The sequence below is a fragment of the Podarcis muralis genome, chromosome 2 (genome assembly GCF_964188315.1).
Source record: "Podarcis muralis chromosome 2, rPodMur119.hap1.1, whole genome shotgun sequence".
Classification (NCBI taxonomy): domain Eukaryota; kingdom Metazoa; phylum Chordata; class Lepidosauria; order Squamata; family Lacertidae; genus Podarcis; species Podarcis muralis.
The window spans coordinates 83,091,931-83,116,601 of NC_135656.1; the positions used below are offsets into that span (position 1 = coordinate 83,091,931).

General features: G+C 48.6%; 1 protein-coding gene across 3 annotated transcripts in view; it reads left to right on the plus strand.

Annotated features, from left to right (window-relative positions):
• Positions 1–111: 111 nt before the first annotated feature.
• CELSR3 (cadherin EGF LAG seven-pass G-type receptor 3) overlaps positions 112–24,671 on the plus strand; it is an 89,252-nt gene continuing 64,692 nt past the window's right edge. For 2 of the 3 annotated variants that reach the window (XM_077924947.1, XM_028719157.2), the window contains exon 1: positions 113–4,396. In XM_077924947.1, coding sequence (XP_077781073.1) covers positions 343–4,396 — 4,054 coding nt within the window. In that variant the 5' untranslated portion in view covers positions 113–342. Of the gene's footprint in view, positions 4,397–24,671 lie in introns of all 3 variants that reach the window. The other variant, XM_077924948.1, reaches the window with a different exon arrangement.

Consider the following 24,671-nt stretch of genomic DNA (forward strand, 5'->3'; position numbering starts at 1 on the left):
CCTTCCCTTCCGATCCCACCTGCCCACAGCGAAGATGGCGGAGGCGGTGGCTTCAGCCGCCTACGCCAGACGGGTGGGCGCTACCACGGCAGGGAGTGGGAGGGAGGGCGGAGCGGACCATCGGGGCAGCCGGGAGCCATGTTGGGGCTGCGGGAGGAGGCGATGCTGCCGCCGCCGCCGCGGAGCAGCCAGGCCCGCAGGGAAGGCAGGAGCCGCCGCCGCTTCTAGATAGATGGTGGTGGCGGCGGCGGCGCAGGCGGAGAAGGGGGCAGAGCCAGAGGCGAGGCGGGGCCGGAGCAGCGCCAGGCCCGGGCAGGGGGGCGGGGAAGGGGCCGAGGGACCATGGCTGAACGGCGGCAGCAGCAGCAGCCGGGACTACCAAACCGCCGCCGCCGCCGTCCTCGCCAGTGCCGCCGGCTGGGGCTGCTGCTGCTCCTTCTCCTCCCTTTGTTTCCCCTCAGCCTGGGGGAGCCGTCGGACAGAGGGGGCTTGGGCTGCGCCCGCTTGGCTGCGCCGGGAGGGCCGAGCTGCGAGCTGCGCTGCTGCGCTCTCGTCGGGGGACGGTGGGGAGCCTCCTCCGTAGCCAGTGCCCGAGGGGGCGGCTGGGGCTGCGACGGCACCTTCTCTCAGCCCCCGCCGGGGGCCGGCGGTGCCTCCTGGGCTGGCTACGTGACCCCACCGCCGGATAAGAAGAGGAGCCGGCGTCCAGCGAGCGCCCCGGGGGCGTGGGGCAGCTGCTCCTGCTGCTTGTGGATTATAAACGCTTCCGCACTTCTTCCGGATCCCCCACGCCCGGCGTGGTGGTGCCACCGGACTACCCGGGAATGCCTTCTCCAGCGAGCCAGGCTCGGGGCGGACTGGGAGCAGGCGGGCACCTCCTCCAGCCCTTGCAAGCCCGGCGTCGGAAAGCCGGACAATGGAGCTTATAGAGAGACTAGCCGGGCGGCCCCATCCCAATCCCTCCTGCGCGCATCGGGTCTCCACACCCGGAGCCGGCGAGTGCGCCTCTGCGGGCAGAGATTTCCCCGCGTGTGGAATGACACGGGCCCGCGTGGGGTGCTGAGATCCGGCGCAAGAGCGACGAAAGGAGCCGCGACGCCGGCGAAGCCCCTTTGGCTCTCGAGAATGCGCCTCGCTTCTTTTTCCCGCTCGCCCTTCTGCGGATGGCTCGCCTTGCTGACCTGCCTCCAACTCCGCGCGGGGCAAGCGGGGCACTCGGGGGCTTCCCGTCGCTGTGCCGGCGGCGAGTGCTGCGGAGCCGGCCAGGAGCAATGCTGCCTCCAGCCTTGGGGAGGGAGAGGCTGGGCAGGAGCTGTTTCAGCACCACCACCGCGCAGGACAGCTCCCGGCGTCTCGCTGGGCGCCCACCCAGACGAAGAACGGAGGAAGCCGGAGCTCTGCCTTCTCTTCCACCCGCTCGACTCCACCAAAGGCTGTTTACAAACTCTTTGTTTCGGCGTAGGCTTTAGGAGTCCCTCCACTCCAGATTTCTTTCCCTACCTGCCGCTAAAACCTACTCACCCAACTATGCAGAATGAGCTAACCCATTCCTCGTGTGCCAAGAAACGGAGGAGAGACGGGGCATTGCTCCCTTTGCTAAGGACTCGGAGAGCAGCCAATCGCCACCCGCTCTTCCCTCAGTATAATTACCAGGTCCAAGTGGCCGAAAACCAGCCTCCCGGGACCCCTGTGATCACGATGGCAGCCCAAGACCCCGATTCAGGTGAAGGTGGGCGCCTGCTCTATTCCATGGATGCGCTGATGAACAGCAGGTCCCTGGAGTTGTTTAGTATTGATTCCCAAAATGGCCTCATCACCACCACTGAAGTTTTGGACAGAGAAAATATGGACCTGCACTACTTTCGAGTGACCGCAGTGGATCACGGGGTTCCCCGTCTTTCTGCCACCACCATGGTTGCCATTACAGTGGCAGACAGGAATGACCACAATCCAGTATTTGAGCAGAGTGAGTACAGAGAGACTATCCGAGAAAATGTTGAAGAGGGCTACCCTATCTTACAGCTGAGGGCCACAGATGTGGACTCCCCACCCAATGCCAACATCAGATATCGTTTTGTAAATGAGCAAGCAGCTCACTCTGTCTTTGAAATAGACTCCCGGTCAGGGCTGATCACCACCAGTGGGCAAGTGGACAGGGAGAAAATGGAGAAATATTCTTTAGTGGTGGAGGCAAATGATCAAGGTAAGGAGCCTGGCCCTCGATCGGCCACAGTTAGAGTCTATATCACAGTCCTTGACGAGAATGACAATGTCCCACAGTTCAGTGAGAAGCGGTACATAGTCCAGGTAAGAGAGGATATCAGACCCCACTCGGAAATTTTGAGAGTTACTGCCACTGACTTGGACAAAGACAATAATGCTTTAGTTCATTATAACATCATCAGTGGGAACAGCAGGGGCCAGTTTTCCATTGACAGTGTGACTGGGGAAATACAGGTAGTGGCACCTTTGGATTTTGAGGTTGAGCGGGAATATGCACTGAGGATACGTGCCCAGGATGCAGGGCGGCCTCCTCTGTCCAACAACACGGGCATGATCAGCATCCAAGTAGTGGACATCAACGATCATGCTCCCATCTTTGTCAGCACCCCTTTTCAAATATCAGTGTTAGAAAATGCCCCTTTTGGCCACTCGGTGATCCACATCCAGGCTGTGGATGCAGATTATGGAGAGAACTCTCGCCTGGAGTACAAACTCACTGGGGTCTCATCCGACACCCCCTTTGTGGTGAACAGTGCCACTGGGTGGATTACTGTGAGCGGCCCCTTGGATCGAGAAACGGTGGAGCACTACTTCTTTGGAGTAGAGGCCCGGGATCACGGCTCCCCAGCGTTGTCTGCCTCTGCAAGTGTCACCATCACTGTAATGGATGTAAATGACAATCGGCCTGAATTTACCCAGAAAGAATATTTTATCCGTCTCAACGAAGATGCTTCCGTGGGGACCAGTGTTCTGAGTGTCACGGCAATTGACCGGGATGTGAACAGTGCCATCAGCTATCAGGTAACAGGTGGGAACACCCGGAACCGTTTTGCCATCAGTACCCAGGCAGGAGTGGGACTAATCACCCTCTCTTTGCCCCTGGATTACAAGCAGGAGAGGCGCTTTGTGCTGACGGTGACAGCCTCTGACCGGACTTTGCATGACACTTGTCACGTCCATATCAACATCACTGATGCCAACACCCATCGGCCAGTGTTCCAGAGCGCCCATTACTCAGTAAGTGTTAACGAGGACCGCCCTGTCGGCAGCACTGTGGTGGTGATCAGTGCCACTGATGATGATGTAGGGGAAAATGCCAGGATTACATACTACTTGGAAGACAACATTCCTCAGTTTCGCATTGATGCAGACACTGGCGCCATCACATTGCAAGCACAGCTGGATTACGAGGACCAAGTGACCTACACCCTGGCCATTACAGCCAAAGATAACGGCATCCCTCAGAAAGCAGACACCACCTACGTAGAAATCATGGTGAACGATGTCAATGACAATGCCCCTCAGTTTGTTAGCGCTCACTACCAAGGCATCATCTCGGAAGACAGCCCTCCCTTCACCAGCGTGCTCCAGATCTCCGCCACGGACCGGGATGCCCATGCCAATGGACGAGTGCAGTACACCTTCCAGAATGGGGATGATGGGGATGGAGATTTCACAATAGAACCCACGTCTGGGATTATTCGCACTGTCCGCAGGCTGGACCGGGAGAGCATCCCAGTCTACGAACTCACTGCCTATGCCGTGGACAGAGGCATCCCTCCCCAGAGGACACCTGTCCATATTCAAGTCACCGTGCAAGATGTGAATGACAATGCTCCTGTCTTCCCAGCTGAAGAGTTTGAGGTTTTAGTGAAGGAAAATAGCATTGTGGGCTCTGTGGTGGCTCAGATTACAGCTGTTGATCCAGATGAAGGGCCCAATGCACAGATCATGTATCAGATTGTGGAAGGCAACATCCCTGAAATTTTCCAGATGGACATATTTTCGGGTGAGCTCACAGCCCTGATTGACCTGGACTATGAGAGCAAGGCAGAGTATGTGATTGTAGTCCAGGCCACCTCTGCCCCCCTAGTCAGCAGAGCCACAGTCCACATCAAGCTCATTGACCAGAATGATAACAGCCCCATCCTTAAAAACTTCCAGATTCTCTTTAACAACTACGTCTCCAACAAATCCAACACCTTCCCTTCTGGGGTTATAGGGAAGATCCCTGCGTATGACCCAGATGCATCTGACAGACTGTTCTACACCTTTGAACGAGGAAATGAGCTGCACTTGTTGATTGTCAACCAGACTAGTGGGGAACTCCGGCTGAGTCGCAAGCTGGACAACAATCGTCCTTTGGTGGCCTCCATGCTGGTGACCGTCACAGGTAAAGGCAGTTTCAGTGCTTTTGGTGACTGTAGAAAGGTTGCATTTCCTTGACTTATGACAATTGAGCCAGCCTTTTAGCCATGTTAAACGGCACCAGACTCTCAGTACTGGACCATTATGCCGGGGGTGGAGGATAAGGGGGATGGGGAGAGACTTTGATGGTAATTATGCTGGTGGATCTTTTATTTATTTTTCCCCTGCTTCCTTTAGGGCGTAATAGCTCAGTGGGCTACCAAAAAGGCAAGATTTGATTGCTCGCTATTATCTCGTGGCAGACTCATTTCATAATTTATTAGGCAGAGCCAGGTTCCTGCCCTGAAGAGTTTACAATCTAAATTAGATAAAGTGCACACAAAGGAAGGGAGAACGGATGCAAATGGGCTGAGACAAACCTGCTTGTTGCGGGGAGGATTAAAAAAGGGGGGGGAATGGCTGGAGTGGCTTCCCGGCTCTTTTCTTGGCTTTCTTTTGTTCAGTGCTGGAAACAGCTCCCTAAATGTAGAGTGTGTTCCAGCAAGGCCTTTGCAAGAGGAGAATCTGCGTCTGGGTTTGGTTGCAACAAGTGCTGTAGCCTGGAGAGATTTGCTTTCCTAGGAGCTTTCCCCACAGCTGTGGAACTTAATTGGAATTGGGTGGGAAAGAGGGAGGGAGCAGGTTAAGGGCTGCCCGGAGAAAAAGATACCACCTAGTGCAGGATTTCTGAGGCACGGTTGCTGTTTTGTTCAGACCATGCTCCTCTGTTGATTTTAAATCTCCCAGCCTTCCATTGGACTAGCCTGGACTAGCTGGAAGCAACATGATGACTACCACAGTTTCCACAGGGCTTGTGGGTCTCTGGCACAGTGGTTTAGCATGCTCAGCACCAAAAAGTACCCTGGCTGCAGACTGGGGGTGGGGGGGGGAAAGGATTTTGTTCTGAGATTTGGTGCAACTGTCCATGACTATCTGTCATTCTGGCCTTCCCAGCAAGGAACTGAGTGTCATGGAAAGATCTACTCTTGTTGCCATGCTGCAGGGAGTTCCCTTTAAATTGGCTTAGGGATATCGTGATGGCAATGATGGCTTATTACCCTCAAGCATATGCCAACAAGTCTCCCATCTCCCAGACCTCAGCTTTCCCACCTGCAAACCATGGCAAGGCGGAGTTACTTTTGCAAGCTGCCTTGCTAGCAAAATGCAAAAAAGAAGAAGAAAAGAAAGTGCCAACCCATTAGTGTTTTTTTTGTTTGAATGCCAATTAGAACTTAGCCTCAGAATTGTCTAGGATGTCAGGGCTCAGCCTTAAAAGAGGAAGTAGTAATGAAGAGAGTGGCTCTGAGTTAATAACAGCCTTTGCACATCTGGCTTTGAGAGTTAAAGGCTTCTGGGACAGAAGACATGACATCTGGTCATATATTCAACCCCAGCTCCTCTTCTTTTAAGAATCCCATGCTAGACATGTCCATTAAATGCATCTCTAAGCCTATGGATCAGCTGCCTTTCTCAAGGTCTTGACTCCCTCTCTCTCACGGCTCAGGTACACATAATTGAATGCTTTGGAGTTTTCTCTTAAAAACAAGTTGATCCCCCATGGCCAAACTGATATTACTCTAGCTGGCTCTTAGATGCTGCCTCAGACCTAGGCACTGAAAACATCAGTCCCCCCCTTGCTGTAAGATGGAAAATTATTCCCAGTGTTATTTGGAGTCTTAAAAGGCTCTGCCCAAGCCACAACTCACTCATGTTCATCAGGATTTGGCCTGATGGTCAGATTTCATCAAAACTGCTCTTTTTCATTTAATTCACTTAATTGGTCATGTTAACATGTCAGCATGTCTGTCTTGGCTCCAGTCCCTTCTTTGTCCTCCCTGCCCTCCTACTAAACATGGGCTTGGGGTATTAATCCTACTCCTTTTTAATGTTACCTTTATCATTATCGATTTTGCCGGGTCCATTTTTCAAAGGCCCATTTGCTGTACTGGCATAAACTAGTTTTGTGCCTGAGTGTAATACCATAGATGGCACTTTGGTAGGTCAGGTCTAGACATATAAAAAACAAATGTGTCTCTAGAAAACTTCCCCTGCACTGTAAGGAGATGTTATTTTAATTTTATTAGTGAGAAGCAGTCATAGGAGAGGAATTACACCAATAGCCAAAGGCCATCAAGGAAAATCTACGTTACGGCCAGGAATAGGACATAGATTGCTTGAGCTGCTCCAATCTTTCGCTCTTTCCGTAAGGCCACCCCCTTCCTTCTGTTGCTAGCAATAGGTGTGCTTGAAAATGGAACCTAATTATGCCAAATAACCCAACTGTGACTTGTGCAAACGGGTGTGGGAGGAGGCCCCTGTTTATGGGGAGTGGGGAGAGACAGAGGAAGGAGGTTGTATGTATCAGTGGCTCACAGGCTTAGTTACCCAGCTGTGTCTAGGGAGACTTACATTATTCATGACTTTCCCCACATCCTTAGCTATCATCTAGCTCTCTCCTATAACCCCCCCCCCCGACTAATTTAGGGAGTGGGCTCGGAAAAGGCAGCCCTTGTTTCCTTCAAAAGGATGGGGGGTGCAGGCGATGTGTTCTGCTGGGGCTCATTGCTAGATTGGGGTTCTTCAGGGGTTAATTGTAACTGCAGGGCAGGGCGATATCGTATTCAGGCACACAGGCAGGCATTGGGCGCTGATTACTGGAGAGCTAAGCTGACCTTTTCATGCTTCTGCCAGGGTGCGCTGCTGACGCTGGCTCTGCCTCCCTAACACACTTAACCCCGCACAAAGGCAGGGAGAAATCACATTTTCGGGTCTCGCATTAAACTGCCTTAGAACAACAAGGCTCTCGAAAAGGACGGTGTTGTCATTTCCCCAGCTTCCAGTGTGGAAATGAGGAGAGAAAAGGCTAAGCTCATGCAGGCGAGGAGAAGCATGGAAAGGGAATTAGGGAAAGGAGCCCTCCCTGGGGGCAGGCGAGGAGGTGGGGGAGAGGTGTAGGGGGAGTGGGGGAGGGGGAACATGGCGCTTTTTGTTGGCTCTGGTGGTGGCTGAGAATGCTCAGGCCATTTTGTTCAAGCACTTCTTGCAACCCCTGGGTTTTATTTTTGTTGTGTTTTTTCTTTTCTTTTTTAAAGAAAAGAATCTATTGTTTGTGGAGTACCTCCCATGCCAAGTTCATTCAGTGGAAACAAGTGCCAGAGCTGGTGGCTGGAATCAATGCACAATTAGTCATGTCTAGGGAAGAGGAGGGAGTAATTTACGAAAAAGGATCTTAATGGATGGAAACCCCAGACTTACTACCTTGCTCAATAATGCACAGGACCCACGCAGAAATTAAGATGGCAAGCCTCAGTCTGCATCATGGGGCACACATTTATTTCAGAAGATCAGCAACTGTTGTTATTATTACAGTCGTACCTTGGTTCTCGAACAGAATCTGTTCTGGAAGTCCATTTGACTTCCAAAAATGTTTGAAAACCAAGGCACGGCTTCCAATTGGCTGCAAGAGCTACCTACAGTCAATCAGAAGCTGTGGAAGCCCTGTCGGATGTTTGGGTTCCAAAGAATGTTCGCAAACCGGAGCACTCACTTCTGGGTTTGCGGCATTCAGGAGCCAAAATATATGAGTACCAAGGCGTTCAACAACCAAGGTACGACTGTATTGCATCATCATTATTATTATTATTATTATTATTATTATTATTATTATCTTTCATTCCTTCTCATCCCATGAACTCAGCAACTTCCAATAGATGGAACATTTAACTGAGGGCCAGGCTGGACATATCAGTAATTCTGCAAAATGCTTTTTTGAAAAAGTAAGTTGTAAATGTGTAAATCTCAAAATGGATTGGGGCCAAAATGGTGGGAAAGTGCTAAAGGCCTCCCCACCCTCCATGCCAGGGTCCTGATCCAGATTAGGTGCCCCAGTGCCTGCAATCTCCTTTTTAAAAGACACTCTTGCTGATGGTGCCAATGGCGTCCGATGACTGTGAGAGCTACAAAGCCAGGTTCATATCTCAACTAAGCAGCTGATTCAGTGCCACCACTTTTGGAGCACTCATCGGTTCTGTTTTTGCTGTGGATGCATGGAGATGGTCTCACACAGCAGGGAGCCACCGTGGGGAAAGGGTGTGCATTGCCACCCAGCTCAAAAGACACATCCCAACAATTCAGGAAGGCCCAGAGGAGCATCGCAATGTGGTTGAGCACCCATGCACAGATCCCCCATGTGCTAAAAGTGTAAAGCACTTTGGAGAGTCAGCATGGTATATACATGATACTAAGATTATAGCCTTAAGCTCGCCAAATTACAGGGTAAATGTGTATACTACCCTAGCTACTGATGCTGGATCAGAAGATGCTGTCATGAGTGGGTTGAATCCTGTTCATGCGAAGAATTAAAATGAAAGGTGTAAGCCAACGCTATCCCTTTAGGAACAGACTTAATAAAGCTATTGATAAATAGAGAGAATGAGCTGCATCATACTAATAGGCTTGACTAAAACTTTACATTACTACGATTAAAATGATTCTTCCCAAAGGGAAGTGAGTATGAATCAGCTAACGGAGTTTCCTTGGAAGTGGGAGGGCAGGATTCCTCCCAGATTCTTCAATTATTTCTGTGAAAGGCCTCATGTCAAAACAGCTAGTGCCGAGGCGGGAGCTTGTTCCGTAGAGACAGGAAGCGCAAGCGGATGTCTGCTGCTGCTGCTTAGAAAAATTAATTCTGGAGATACAAAGCTGCCTAACCAGCCTGGTGGTGGGAAGCTCTTCTAACAGACCAAGGGCAAAGCTTGATATCATAAGGAAGATGAGACAGTCACAGAAAAGAAAAAGCCCTACTCTGTATGCAGTTCCTTTCTCCTTCTTTGTAGCCCCTCGTTCAGAGATCTGACTGGATCCTTTTCTCCATGCACACTCCGTGGGCCAAGTGTGACAGGTGGATGGGGCCAACCCCTTCCCATCATCTGATGTCCCAATGACACAAGGTGACCCGTTTTTGCGCGCACCAATTGTTGGGGATTAGGTGCTCTGCTCATGAAACACCCCTTTGGTATTGCCTCCCCCTTCCAGCAGCAACGCTGGCTTCCAAGTAAATCCAGCACCCCTACCAGGCACAGCTGCGTCAAAGTTCTTACTCTTCATGGGTGGAGCCAAATCGGTTGCTTCACCCCAATCGTGGGTTTCATGGTTGCACCAGTTTTGCACTGCTGTCTGCAGCACAAGGAAGGCATCGCGCATCTCCAGACACCCAGTGGGTATGTGTCAGGGAGGCATGGACCCAGTCGTGGTTCCCTGGCACACACACTAGAATTCAGAGATGTGCACTAATGTTTTCCATGTATACCACAGCAGCCACTGGTATAATAACACTGGCAAGCACAATTGCAGTGTGAAATATGAAGATCCTCAGATGCTTGGGGCTTGAGACTCAGCAAGCAGGAAAAATGGCTTGGGAACCCTAAGGGCTAAGCTCAGCACAAGCCTTCCAACCGAGTTCTGAAATTAGGCTGTCAGTCAATTTACAGACTGGCGTTGTAAAACCACAGCGGGTTGCATGCAGCTTTCCATCATTCCTTCATGCAAACTGGGATGAAGTCACTTAGGACCACTGACAATGATCCTATGGACTGCAGGTGGAACCACAAGGACTGTCGGAAGTCTACATGCCATCCTCTGCAACCTGATTTTTCCTGAGGTGGTTAAAAACAGGTATCAGGGTGAGGAGATGGCTGAAATTCACATCGTAGAACGTCTTTGAAGATCTGGAATTCTCAAGCTGTCATGGACATCTAGCGCCCCCGGAATGCGCTTGCTGTCAAGACTTCAACTTGAAAAGCTTCATGTGTGTTTCTCCACTGTAGTCAATCAAATTACCCTGGAGCTGAGTTCACCCTCTGTTTTGTGCCAGATGTTTCTCTGGAGGGGTCCCATCTTTGGGATTTGCTCCCTTGTAGGTCTGCCAGAGCTCCAGGCTAGTCATTTTCAGGGTGTCATGCAAGCTGCATGTATTTAGGTTAGCTGTTAATTAACAGTTTTGTAGTGTCCTTGGATTGTGTGTTTTAATCTCCGCATTTAAAGTTTCCAAGGCAAGAGGCACTTTAATTAAATTAGTAATAATGCATCGTGAAAGCCAAATTTGACCTGATTTGCAAAATTGCTTAATTCCCCCAAATAATCACCAGGAACTTTAAAGAGCTGTGGATGCCTTGCAGAAGAAAATAATGGGGGGGGGGACCAAGCAAAGAAGCATTTGCTTCAAAAACAAGCAGCTTTTGTTTTTGCCATTCCTCTTTTTTTCATGGGGCAGTGAGCAATCAGAACCATTTTAACCCAGAGGCATATGCCAATTAAATTTGGTTAGTTGACATCCTGGTACATGTGTTTTGGATTGCAAGTTTAGTCCACAAAAATCCCATGAAAACATACAGACTTTAAAGATGAGTCATTTCCCTTCTTTTATGACCTGAAAATCATTGGTCTCTGTGTGTGATATCCTTCGTGCCTGCCTGGGCAATTATGGGCGCCTCCAGGCGAACTGCTTATACAGAATCCATCCTGATTTGCTCGCACAAAACTTAAACAAAAGTTAGTCCAGTCTTTGGGGAGCATCCACCGCGACTTGCTTGCAGGGTGTTTATGTGTCTTCCCATTAATCATTCATTTCCAGTGCACTTTCCTAACCACAAGAAGTCTGCTGGGTTGTCTGTTCTTGTTTTTAAAGTGGATTTGTTGCACCAGTGCTAGAGTGCTTTAATCAGTTTAAATTGTACAAATCTAAACTTTTTCTTGAAAACAGTGGCAGTCTGGCATCCCACATTCTTGTTGCTGTCACTACTGCTGCGACTTGGATTTCATGCTGTATATGGAAGAGGAAAAGCTCTTAGTCCTGGTGGGGATGGGGGTTGGGGTGGGGGGAGCACATCCTGCTGAAATTATTCTGATGTGGGGCTAAAACATTGCACAGTTATAACCACACACCGTTAACTGTCCCCTGGAGTGCTTCCGTACTCAAAAGCCAATATGGATGGTCCCGCATTAGGGACCAATTAGTTCCATCCACTTGGACACAAATTCATGGCCACAGCATCCTTTTGTCAAGGCTAGAGTGCTCTTTTGTGTGTAGTCCAATTGCCCTGGGTAAACCGATCCGCCAAGAGGCATCGTTTCCCAGCACTCAGTGTGTGTTGAAAAATAGAAATGCCGTCGAGCCAAGACCAATCTCCTTTACCAGTCACTGTAGCATGTGAACGGCATGAAAAGGGAACCAGCTAGTGCAAATGTTAGGACAAGATGAGGCCCATTTCCCAGTTGCTTTCCTCCTTGCAGCTGCTCCTGAAAGTGCTCATGTGCATAATCATGTGTATGATTTGACCGGTGGTGCATAGATCCCACATATCTATCTATATATATGTATGCGCAAATGTGTCGCTTCATTTCATAGGCGCCAATTGGCAAGGATGGTGTCAAAGTGGCCTAGCATTAAACACCCCCGACAAACATTTGCGCAGGAAATAACACTGCAAGGCCAAAAAGCAACCCCAGCTCTTGCTCCAATCCTCACATATCAAGTGCCTTTCCCAGCACAAAAGTATTATTTGTGCCGGGGTGACACCTGCCAGATCAGAAATGGTGTGCAGTTATCTCCTCTGGCAGGCCAAACAGCAGCTTGCAAGATGGGCAGGCATGAGAGGTGAGAGGCTATCCCTAGAAGTCTTTGGACTATCTTCTCATGTTGCACTAAGAGGGCCATATACCAGGTGGTGCAGCGCTACCTAGGACTGGGACCAGTTGGGGTTCAACCTTCCTGATTTGATTTTCTAGATACTCTGAAGGTCTTCCACTATTGAGTTGCTAGTGCTGAACCACAAGTTACCCCTGCCCCAAACCCCTCCTCCGCACAACTATTAAGGGTGTAGTAGTCCATCTGGATGCAGGTGGTGCTGTGGGTTAAACCACTGGGCCGCTTGGGCTTGCCTATCGAAAGGTCACGGTTCAAATCCCTGTGACAGGGTGAGCTCCCGTTGCTCAGTCCCTGCTCCTGCCAACCTAGCAGTTCAAAAGCATGTCAAAGTGCAAGTAGATAAATAGGTACAGCTCCGGCAGGAAGGTAAACGGCATTTCCGTGCGCTGCTCTGGTTTCACCAGAAGCGACTTAGTCATTCTGGCCACATGACCCGGAAAAACTGTCTGTGGAAGCGGACAAGTGCCAGCTCCCTCGGCCTGTAAAGTGAGATGAGCGCCGCAACCCCAGAGTTGTTTGCGGTTGGACTTAATTGTCAGAGGTTCCTTTACCTTTACCTTTTAGTCAATCTGGCCACCCTACAGCTATGAACACAGCTGAATTTTTATTCCAAGTGTTGATTTTAGATTGGGCAGAGTTCTTGTGTGAAAAATCCCAACTTCCTCTAGAAACAATGGACTGGAGAAGTAAATTGAGTGGGTTCAGGCTTATCATAGATTTGAATGACGTCCTGTTTGGGCCTTCCCCTTTTGCATCAGTAGCCATTTCACTGAATGCAACTGAGTTGTTGACTTCTGTGGTAGTGGTAGTGGCACCAATCCTGTGGAACGCCCTCCCATCAGATGTCAAAGAAATAAACAACTTTCTGACATTTACAAGGCATCTGAAGGCAGCCCTGTCCAGGGAAGTTTTTAATAACTGATGTTTTAATGTATTTTTAACCTTCTGTTGGAAGTCGCCCAGAGTGACTGAGGAAACCTAGCCAAATGGGCATCGTAGAAATAATAAAATTTATTATTATTATTATTATTATTATTATTATTATTATTATTATTATTATTATTCTGTTCTAGGCTAGGCTGAGAAAATGTAATCACTCTTGTCTCTTAAGGGAGAGCATCAATGAACCATGCAGTGATGCATGTGAGCATCCACCCGCACTTAGCATGTGGCCTGTGTATGTTTTGTAAGGAGACGAAGAGGAGCTTCCTTCCTGGGGGAATTTATCAAAGCAGCTGAGCATTGATCCCTTTCCCCATTTGTATCATCCAGTGCCATGGATCCACTGGCTCACCCAGTGCCATGGCTACAGGGGGTGCTAGCTGGGGTTTTGTTTTGTTTTTTGCCCTGGGTGAAGCCTCCAAGGCATTAATAGCCCACCCTTTAGCCAAAAAGGTTCACAGAGTATCTTCTGAAAACTACTTCTAAGATGGCCAGCAAAACAGGAAATGGGAAATAGGGTTGACAGATCAGCAGCATCCCTGACCCTGAGATTTCAGGATCCAAACCTGAGACCAAGGGGTGGCCCCTGGTGATGTCACAGGGACAAACCCTGGAGACAGAGGTTAATTGGGAGAGGGGAGGGGAGAAGGGAAGACACCTCCCAGAGTTAATTTGCAGCCAGTTCCTACCAAGCTGAAGCTTATAAGCTGCAGGCACAGTCAAATGTGTCAAGATGTGTGTGTACGCAAATGTGCATGCTGGGAGTGCCAAACTGAGTCTTTGACCCAGATGAAATAAAGCCTAGTTTCACCCCTGGGCTCATCCGCACTTCTACTTGCCCTGCCACTTTCCCCCGGCGAAGCCCCTGCTTACTGCTGAATCAGCAAACGTCACTTGGGTTTTCTCCGGATTGACATTAGCTCTGATTTAATGCTAAAGGGAAAGGGCAAAAATGCTCAGAGCCATGCCTAGAGAACATGGGACAAGCAGGAAAGTGCTCGGACCTGTGATTTCTAGGCAGGGGACAAGCATAAGTGTGGATGCTCCCTTTGCCACCAAGTCCTGCCTGGGCTCACTCCTGTAATATCCCAGGAGCAGAGGAACATTCCGCTTAGCTCTCTGCAACCATAACCCCACTCTAGATGCGCATAAATGTTTGGCGAAAGCCACCGTGACCTGTCCATGCAACCACTTGCTGTGCCTTCCTTCGTGCGCCTGCAACTACATGTTGAGGAAGCTCCCTGTGGGAGAGGGACATGAATATTCACCAGCCTCTGGCTCTTCATCAGTTGCCAGGGCCTGCGTTTGTCGAGAATGGCTGAGGCTCTCTGATTAAAATTACTCCTGGGGGGGTTGGCGCTTCCAGCAGGCTTTGGGCTGCCTTTGTGTGTCGATTGAAAGGTGGGGAGGGGGGAGGGGGGTCTTCCTCTTAACCATCTGCTTCCCTTTAATGTTGAACAGATTGTGAGTCTGGGCAAGAGGCCGGAGCTACCAGTCAGGATTGCACGGCAAGCGCTACTCGCAACGTAACACAGCCCCTAAAAATAACCCTCGTAGCGTACATTTGCATGTGTGCTTCTGCATGTGCATGTGCACCTGTTCTGCCCACAAGACCGCCTTGCTTGCACACAGTGTTTCATGATGACGCATTGTTCCCAAGAAAGCTTGCGAGATTGCCAGCTTACCACTATGTGCTCGGAGCTATGTGGGGAATGAATTGGTCAGAAGAATTGACCGCTCCCTTAATCCTAGAGACCTCTGTCCAGAACTGAATGTGTGGTAAATGCTGTTCTCCTCCCCACTTTACAAGATATTCGATGAGTGCTGATATGCGCTGCTTTCCAAGCCATTTTCTCCTAGGTGGGTTTAATTTGTTCGCTCACTTCTTACAGAAGAGCCAGATGACATCGCCGTCGAATCCCTACAATCCAATGTTCTCTCTGTTGCCATGTTCTCTCCATTTATTTTTATTTTTATATTTAAGACTATCTATAGACTGCTTGATTGTAAAACAAACAACAAAACCTCTAAGCAGTTTACAAAAATATAAAGTATTAAAATTATAGATAGAAAGCAGGCATTTTGAAATGTTCAAAAGATGGTTAACAGCTGCAGCAGTTAAAAAGAAATAAAACATGCGTAGCTTTGATGTGTCTGGATACGGTAAAGGTAAAGGGACCCCGAACCATTAAGTCCAGTCGCGAATGACTCTGGGGTTGTGGCGCTCATCTCGCTTTACTGGCCTAGGGAGCCGGCGTACAGCTTCTGGGTCATGTGGCCAGCATGACTAAGCCGCTTCTGGTGAACCAGAGCAGCGCACAGAAATACCATTTACCTTCCTGCCAGAGCGGTACCTATTTATCTACTTGCACTTTGATGTGCTTTCGAACTGCTAGGTTGGCAGGAGCCTGGACTGAGCAAAGGGAGCTCACCCCGTCATGGGGATTCAAACTGCCGACCTCCTGATTGGCAAGCCCCAGGCTCTGTGGTTTAGACCATAGCGCCACCCGCGTCCCTTTTTATGTGTCTGGATAGGCAAGCCTAAATAAAAATGTTCTAAGCGGGCATTCAAAATAGCACAGTGAACTGCTGCAGTCAAGCCTTCCCAGTCCAGGAATGCTGTGGCTATTGCAGAAATCGCAGGTGGTAAAAGATGCTTCTACCCACTGAGACTACCTGGGCCTCCAATGACTGAGCTGGGTCCAGAAGCACCCCCAAACTGTGTACCTGCTCCTTCAGAGGGGGTGCAGCCCCATCCAGGGCAGGGAGTTGACCAGTTTCTCTGCCAAAGGAACCACTCACGCACAGTGCCACAGTCTTGCCAGGATTCAAGCTCAGCTTATCTTCTTTCATCCACCACTGCATCCAGACACTGGTCCATGACTCACACAGCCTCTCCTGAGTCAGATGCTATGGAGAAATAGAGCTCAGTGTTGTCAGTATACTGATGGTCCCTTGCCCCAAGACTCCTAATGACCACTGCCAGCAGCTTCATAGAAATATTCAGTAGTCCTGGGGATAGAACCACCAAGGAAGCAGAAATCGTTCTCCCAATGCTCCTGTCTGGACTCAGTTCCATAGGAAGGGCCGGAACCACTGTAACAGAGTTCCTTCCCTCAGTTCCCATTCTATGAAGCCAGTCCAGGGGGATACTATGAAAAGCCGCAGAGAGGCTGAGAAGCAAGGTTGCTTTCTGTAAAGTTCATCCATCAGGGCATCTAATGGCAGCTCAGTCCTGTGGCTGGGTTGTGTGACATGACACTTTAAAGACAACCACAGGGCCCATATAGAGTGGCAAAATGCAACTGTGAATTCTCTTTGCTACTGAATCTTTAATAAATCATCGTGGGCAACTTCCAGGCACAACTGGCCATTTAATTAGTTGCTTCCTACTCAAAGCCTAAGCAGTCCCATTCTTCTTCTTCTTCTTCTTCTTCTTCTTCTTCTTCTTCTTCTTCTTCCCATCACCATCATCATCACAATTGCACAATTATGATAATATATAAATAGTAAGGTTGCTTGGGCTACAAGAAGGAAACAACTAATTAAAGGGCCATCAGGAAACGATTAATTAAAGGACCAGATGGTGTCTAATATTCATGGGTTCCAGAGAGTAGGTGATGGCACACTAAAAGGTTGATTGCCTCCCAACCTCACTGCTTGAGATGGTTGTTCTGCCTTGCCTCCTCTCAGGAAGGCCGTTTCTGCTCTGCAGCTTGCTTTGCATAATGAGTAATGCCATGCTCTGTGTGGGGAAGGCTTTTTTCTTCTCTATTGCTCTGTTGCTACATCAGAGGCATCAGCAGCCCCCCTGTCAGCCTAATGGTCCATCTAGTGCTGCCCTGCTTACTCTCTGCCTGTCAGCCCCTCCCAGAGTCTTGGGCAGGTGATTTCTCCAGCCCATCCTCCTAGTGTCCCTAAGTTGTCAGTGCCAGGGTTTGAAAGCAGGACCTTCTATAAGGAAAGTTTACCCAGGTCCACCGAGCATCGTTCAGTTGTTTCCATCCTTCATTTAAACCCACTGCCATAACCCAAAACTATCCTTGTGCAGCAGCAGCAGTGATCCCTGACACACTGTGACCTGCTGGGGCAAATCAATGTTTGCTATCGATAAGATGCTGCCTGGCCCAGATGTGAGCAGTGGGAGTGGGCACTGTAGCTGTCTGTTCTGCAAAGGGCAGGAACAGGCGGCTCCAGGAAGGGGCGGGAAGAAGAGGTGGCTGGGCCTCTGGGAACAAGCGAGATGGTATAAAGGCCATGTGTGGGGTCAGGGGTGAGCATGGAGAAGCAGCGGGTGAGGTGCAACGTGAGGCCTAGGGAAAGCATTTCTCTTTGTTCTTTGGGAGGAGAGAACCAGGAAGTGGATCTTTGGATGCCACATTGAGAAATAGAATTACTTCTGTTTCTTTTTGTCCTTCTTCTGGTGTAATATTCAAACAGGGAAGTTGTGCATCTCTCCCACAGTGGGACGGATGAGCTGCCCACAGAGCAATTGGAGGTGCTTGGGTGTGTGGTGCTGCTGTTACGTTGTAAGCATTTGAATACATCTCAATCTGGTAAATCTCTGTTGGGAATCTGCATGGGAATCCCCCTATATGTCAATCTGAGGTGCCTACAGGAGGAGTAGCATATAGATATGATATAATCTGGTATCACAGGCCATATGTCTATTCTTTTAAATGAACTGGTAGTTTGTTTATTATTACAGTGGTACCTCGGGTTAAGAACGTAATTATTTCTGGAGGTCCGTTCTTAACCTGAAACTGTTCTTAACCTGAGGTACTACTTTAGCTAATGGGGCCTCCCGCTGCCGCCATGTGATTTCTGTTCTCATCCTGAAGCAAAGTTCTTAACCCGAGGTACTATTTCTGGGTTAGCGGAGTCTGTAACCTGAAGCGTCTGTAACCTGAGGTACCACTGTACATGTATACTTCTTTTATCCTCACAATAACTCTGTGTGGCTGGTTAGGCTTCATGGCTGAGGAGGAAATATTTAGAGTCATTAGAAGAGACAAAATGTGGATTGTTCTATGCGCTAAAATAAAGTGTAATTTTCGCAGGGAATATTTCCTCAGTTTTGAAGGGTGAAGGACTGGATTTACTGTGGAGTGTGTGTCTGCTATGTGTGCGCACCCTAAAATTTTATAACAGCACAATCACGAGAATAGAAGAAACATCTGAGATGTCGAAGGCAGACCCTCCAGTTTGTAAGTGCACCTACAGCCCCCAAAGCATTAGCAACCCCAAGACCATGAAGTCCAGATTTAGCATTACTTAACTGTATTTCTTTCCCTGAGGCAGAGGAGAAGGTGGGGGTGGGGAAATGTCTTTCTCAAGGCATGAGGATGCACAGCAGAATTTCCTGCTTTGGTTCCACATGAGGCTTAAAAAGGGATGATTCAAAAGAGAAATGAAAGCCCCCTGTGCTCCACACCCCCCTACATCTCTGACTCCGCCATCGAGAAGATTAGTTCCTGTGTTATTGCACCGGTGCCTCTATTTGCTCTCTTATTCCTCCCTTGCTCTCTTATTCCTCCCTCCACACATTCCCACCCCCCTTCCACCAGCTCTGTCTTATCTCCAGAGCTCCAGGGGTTGTTGGTGCCAGCACCTGAGGCTTCCTCTGGAATTTTCCAGGGCTGCCAAAGGAAATCTCACTCTTTAAAGGACAAAAGAAGAAGAAGGGGAAGGAAGAGCTATTTCCATCGTTAAATCTTCCTGAGCCGTTAACTTCAAACAGGAACGGGAGGAATCAAAGCGCTTGTGTCTGGGCTCTGTGGCTGCCAAGGGAGAAGAAGACAATCAGACCTGAGCCGTACATGGAGGGAGTGCCATCAACTAGCTGCTCTTCGGGTCAGCAGAAGGAAGGCGTTTCTCTCTCTCTCTTTTACAACACTGTTTCCTTCCTGGAATATTGGTTCCCAATTAGAGCAGCTTCAAAGTGTGGGGGCCTGGGGTGCTTTGGAGGGCTGTGATGGAAGCACCCTTGCTTATTACCCTGGCCGTATCCATGGCTGGCTGTTTTTGCTTCCACCAAAACCTGCAAACATGATAGTATACCTGAAGGAGCATCTCCACCCCCATTGTTCACTCCGGACACTGGTTCCCAGTACATTTCCGAGCACAATTCAAAGTGTTGGTGCTGACCTTTAAAGTCCTAAATGGCCTCAGCCCAGTATACCTGAAGGAGCGTCTCCACCGCCATCGTTCAGCCTGGACACTGAGGTCCAGCTCCAAGGGCCTTCTTGGTGGTTCCCTCACGGCAAGAAATGAGGTTACAGGGAACCAGGCAGAGGGCCTTCTTGGTAGTGGCGCCCACCCTGTGGAATGCCCTCCCATCAGATGTCAAGGAAATAAACAACTATCTGACGAAGACATCTGAAGGCAGCCCTGTTTAGGGAAGTTTTTAATGTTTGATGTTTTATTGCATTTTTAATATTCTGTTGGGAGCCACCCTGAGTGGCTGGGGAAACCCAGCCAAATGGGCAGGGTAGAAATATATATATAAATACAGTGGTACCTCGGGTTAAGAACTTAATTCGTTCTGGAGGTCCGTTCTTAACCTTAAACTGTTCTTAACCTCAGGGACCACTGTAGCTAATGGGGCCTCCTGCTGCTGCTGCGCCGCCGCTGCACAATTTCTGTTCTCATCCTGAAGCAAAGTTCTTAACCCGAGGTACTATTTCCGGGTTAGCAGAGTCTGTAACCTGAAATGTATGTAACCTGAAGCGTCTGTAACCCAAGGTACCACTGTATTATTAGTAGTAGTATTAGTATTACTATTATTTACAGGGGGACTTGCACCAAGTTCCCTTACAGAGATGTTCTTGAACCATGAACACCTGAAGAGGAAAGGTAGGGCCATATCTAATGCTTAGGCATGCTCAGAGTAGGCTCATTGAAATCAATGGACATGATGAAGGCTGTGATCCTAACCCCACTTTACTCTGGAATCAATAGACATGACAAACTGATCCTATGTATGCTGCCTTGGATCAGATCAAGGACCACCTCTCCCTGTCCCGGACCCTCTGATCATCTTCTGAGGCCTTTTTTTCATGTGCCTCCTTGAGAGGTCTGAAGGGTGTCAACACGAGAAGAGGCCTTTTCTGCAGTGGCTCCCCGTTTGCAGAATGCTCTCCCCAGAGAGGCTTACCTGACGCCTTTGTTACATATACTTAGGCACCAGGTGAAAATGTTCTCTATCAGGCCTTTAATTAATCAGGCCTTTGGCTGATTAACATTTTATGGCTGTTTAAATGTGTTTGTGAGAGACGGGGTTTTGGGGGTATGTTTTTGTTTTTATTATGTATTATTTTGTGTTCTTGTTTTGTATTTTTATGTTGTGATCTTTGGGTGTGATCTTTGGATGAAGGGCAGTATACAAATTTAATAAGTAATAATAAGAAAATGTTAATAAAAAGCTGCCAAATCCAGCATTCTGTGCGAACATTCTACGACTTGGTTGTCCATCAGAAATGGATTCGTACTCCAGTAGCGGAGTCCTGCCTAGCTTATTCCCACCTCTGATGTAGGAATGGATTAGGTCTTGAAGGTAGCAACTGAGGTGTAGGAAAAGACGATGTCTTCAGAAACATCAGCCGTTACTGCAGCTGCAGGTGGGATAGCAGGCAGAATGCAAGAGCGGCTTTTGATTTCAGGTTCAGGTCCTGAGTGCTTTAGGGCAGCCTTACCCAGTCTGGTTTCTCCAGATGTTTTGGACCACAGTCCCCATCATCCCCTTATCTTTGGTCATGAGTCTGACCAGAATCGTAGTCCAGAACAGCTGGAGAGCCCCACAATGGGCAAGGCCCATTTAAGGGATGGAGCACAACTTGACCGCATGGCACATGTTTTGCATGGAGAAGACCTCAGCTTCAATCCCTGCCGTGTCCTGTTGAAATGAACAGGCAACAGAGCAAACAATACTGAGCCACGTGGATCTAATAACCTTATCTAGTATAAGGCAGCTTCCCCTATTTCTGTCCTGTATTTAGGAGGTCATTTCACTGAATCCCTTAGGAGGTTAGCACCTTCTTTTACATCTTTAACAGTCACACAGTAAGTGAGCATTCAGTGGGTGAAGCATTTCCTGGCCTGAGATGCCGCAGGGGGGAATCTCTCTGCCTTTTGATGCAGCCCTAACCTCCCAGGGAGCATGCAGCATTGGCTGATTACCTGAGCTTTCTGTATTGGTTTACTATTCTAGAGACACCTCTTCAAGGGTGTTTAGCAATCCCATGGATGATGTGAGCTAATGCATTAAAAACGTCATGGTGCAGAGGACCTCTCTTAGGAAAGGCAGTCCGGCCTGTGTTCAGATCCCCATTCCCTTCCAGCTCTAATGCCTCTGGCTGTTTTTAAAAAACGGTGCATTGATAGAATGTGGGAAATGCATTTGCAGCTTCTGCAGGGGGCAAGTTAGTGGAGTGTGCTGGCTAACCTGAGCTGTCAGACAGAAAATCCTCTGCTCAAATCCCAATCAGCCATGAACTCACTAGGTGGCCCTAGGCAAGCCTCCCAGCCTGTCATCTGTGTAATGTGTATAACATACCCTACGTGATAACTTTTGGGATGTCTCTGAACAAATACATTCCCTCTCGAATATTGGCCTATACAGTGGTACCTCAGGTTAAGTACTTAATTCGTTCCGGAGGTCTGAAACTGTTCTTAACCTGAAGCACCACTTTAACTAATGGGGCCTCCTGCTGCCGCCGCGCCACCGGAACATGATTTCTGTTCTTATCCTGAAGCAAAATTCTTAACCTGAGGTACTATTTCTGGGTTAGTGGAGTCTGTAACCTGAAGCGTATGTAACCTGAAGCATATGTAACCCGCGGTACCACTGTATAGGGAGGTTGCAAAGTGCCTGGAGCCCTATATGCACACTAAATGGGATTAATCCACACTGCTACCTGTTCATCTCTCTGAAACGTAGGTGGGGTTTTGGATTGGATGTCGCTGCCTTTTGCACTCCACTTTTGCACTGTGGGTGGTGGCGGGGAGCCGGCCTTGATGCTCCCCAGACGAGCCTCCCTTGCAGCCTGCCGTCCAGCGTGACAAGTGGAGCACGAACCCCCTTGTGGGTCTCCCCGGCAGACAGGGCCCATTTGTTGTGTGCTCTGCCTTGAAGTCTAGGTTATGTCAGCGCTGCGGGAGACACCAGATGCAATTATCTGCCATTCTGCAGGGCTGGCAGCTCATGCATAGAGAGGGGAGCGGAAAAGATGCTCCCGCTGTGCTGTCCCTGCAATACAATGCCTCCCTATGCGCCGTGTTAACAGCTCATGACCCCCGGGCTTTTCCTGTCACAAGTCTATTGAGGAAGCTGGCTTAGGTGACAGAGCCCAGGGCTTAAGCTTGAGCCACTTTTCATTGCCAGGCTTCAACCTGGGAACAGGAGGAGTGGGGTGCTGACACAGAGATGTACCTGTATGGCTTGCTGAAGATGCTCAGCCTGCCAGTCCTCTCTTAGCACCTCTTCCAAGGTCTCTTCTGTCACCTACGGTCATCATATATATATTTTAAGTGCTCAAAACTACCAAGCTTGGTACAATTATGCAATTGACAACGTGCTGCCTCCAGTATTACAATCCATTGGAGTAGTCTGTAGATACGTCTCAGAATTGCATCTCTGCAGTGGCACCATTAATATAGGGTAAGGAAGGGGGGCATTTCTCCTTTTGTTTTTCACACCGAAAATGATGATTTCTATGTCATTTATTTATGAGGACATTTATATCCCTCAATTCCTCCAAGGTGCTTGAGGTGGGGTACACAGCTCTCCCCCCTCCCGTTGTATCCTCACAAGAACCCTGGGAGGTTGTTTATTTATTAAATGCCTATACTGCTCTTTATCCAAGGATCACGAGGCGGTTTCGGCAGATCAATGGTGACTGGCCCAAAGTCACCCAGGGGGCTTTGTGGGTAGGTGGGATTTGAACTCTGGATCTCCCCCAAACTTGGGTCAGTGCTCTAACTGGATAGTTCCATGCCCGCCCCCACCTCTATCCATGGCCAACTCACGAGTTCTATTCACAGAATGTCTTGTTATGAGCAATGCAATGAATGAGCCCTCCTAGACAATCTATCGTAATGCCTCCTAAGGCATTGCTTGTTTATTTAACACCATCCAAATGCTTTGCAAAGTCCAGAAAGAAAAGGACCCTTTCCCTGAAGAGCTTACAGTCTAAAATTCAATATAGAGGAGAGAAGAGAGGGAAAGGATGTAATGGCAAACAGGAAGAAGAGAATGTGCATGTATTTCAGTTGCAATATTTTATTCCAACTCTACCATAGTGGCCTATAAGCTTTGAAGGTGGGAGAGGAAATGAACACAGAGACCCTCCAGGGGTCTTTTTTTTATTGTGTAGTTGTGGTGATTTCTTGCTCCTGATAGTATCAGGGCAGTTCCATGCAATCCCGCTTTCCAGAACTGTTTGTGCCTGCAAAGGTTCTGGGGCGGACAAAAGGCTGTGTTGACCAACGAGCGCACACTGAATTCCTGTAACTTTTTATATTTCAAATATTTGGATGCTATCCCACTTTTGTCCCACTGCAGGGCAAGAGACAATGATGCAATGACAGTGCACTCATGAAGGGAAATGATGTGTGGACAGTCCAGGATAAATCCACCACTGATGCACAAATATTGTTTTAGTGGCACGATGCAGGATACAACCCTGCAAACAGCAGCAACAACAACGCCAGTCAGGAGGGACCCTTTGAAAGTCCTGACTACACTGTGTTGCTGTTTCTAATACATTTTTTAAAATCGTTCCTCTGTAATATTGCAGAACATGCAATCCTCTGTTCTGATCCTCGCTTTGAACTAATTGCGTTGATGATACTGCCACGGAGCTTATTGGACTCCACGGTGCCTGTTTGCTAATGGAGTGACAAGTTGTGGCTGTTGTTGCTGTGACTCATCTAAAGCATCTGTTCTTCATATGCTGGGAGAGTGTGGAATCATAAGAACACTTTGGCAAGAACTTTATTAGATATGTTAATGGCATCTTAAGAATCATTAGTTTCGTCAAGCTCTTGAGCATCTTCCAGTTGAACGAAGCCTGACTGAACTACAGTAACTGGGTGCAGATAACTTTTTGGGTGCTTGGGGAAGGGCTCACATATGCATGCTAAAGGAAAAGATTCGTCTACCTTCCACCTACTGCAAGGTAACTGACCTGTGTCAATGTTGTCACTATGGTTGCTGCTAGAAATTAGTTCCAAAAAGGCTTTTAAAATATACCGTATTTTTCGCTCTATAAGACGCACCGGACCATAAGATGCACCCAGTTTTTGGAGGAGGAAAACAAGAAAAAATAATATGCTGAATCTCAGAAGCCAGAACAGCAAGAGGTATCGCTGCGCAGTGAAAGCAGCAATCTCTCTTGATGTTCTGGCTTCTGGGATAGCTGTGCAACCTGTATTCACTCCATAAGACGCACAAACATTTCCCCTTACTTTTTGGGAGGGAAAAAGTGAGTCTTATAGAGCAAAAAATACGGTACATATTTTTTAAACAGTTTATCATGTTTTTTAGGAGTGTGCTGGATTTCTTTTTGATTCATAGCTTCTAGCAGCCTTCCTCAACCTAGTGTCCTTCAGGTGA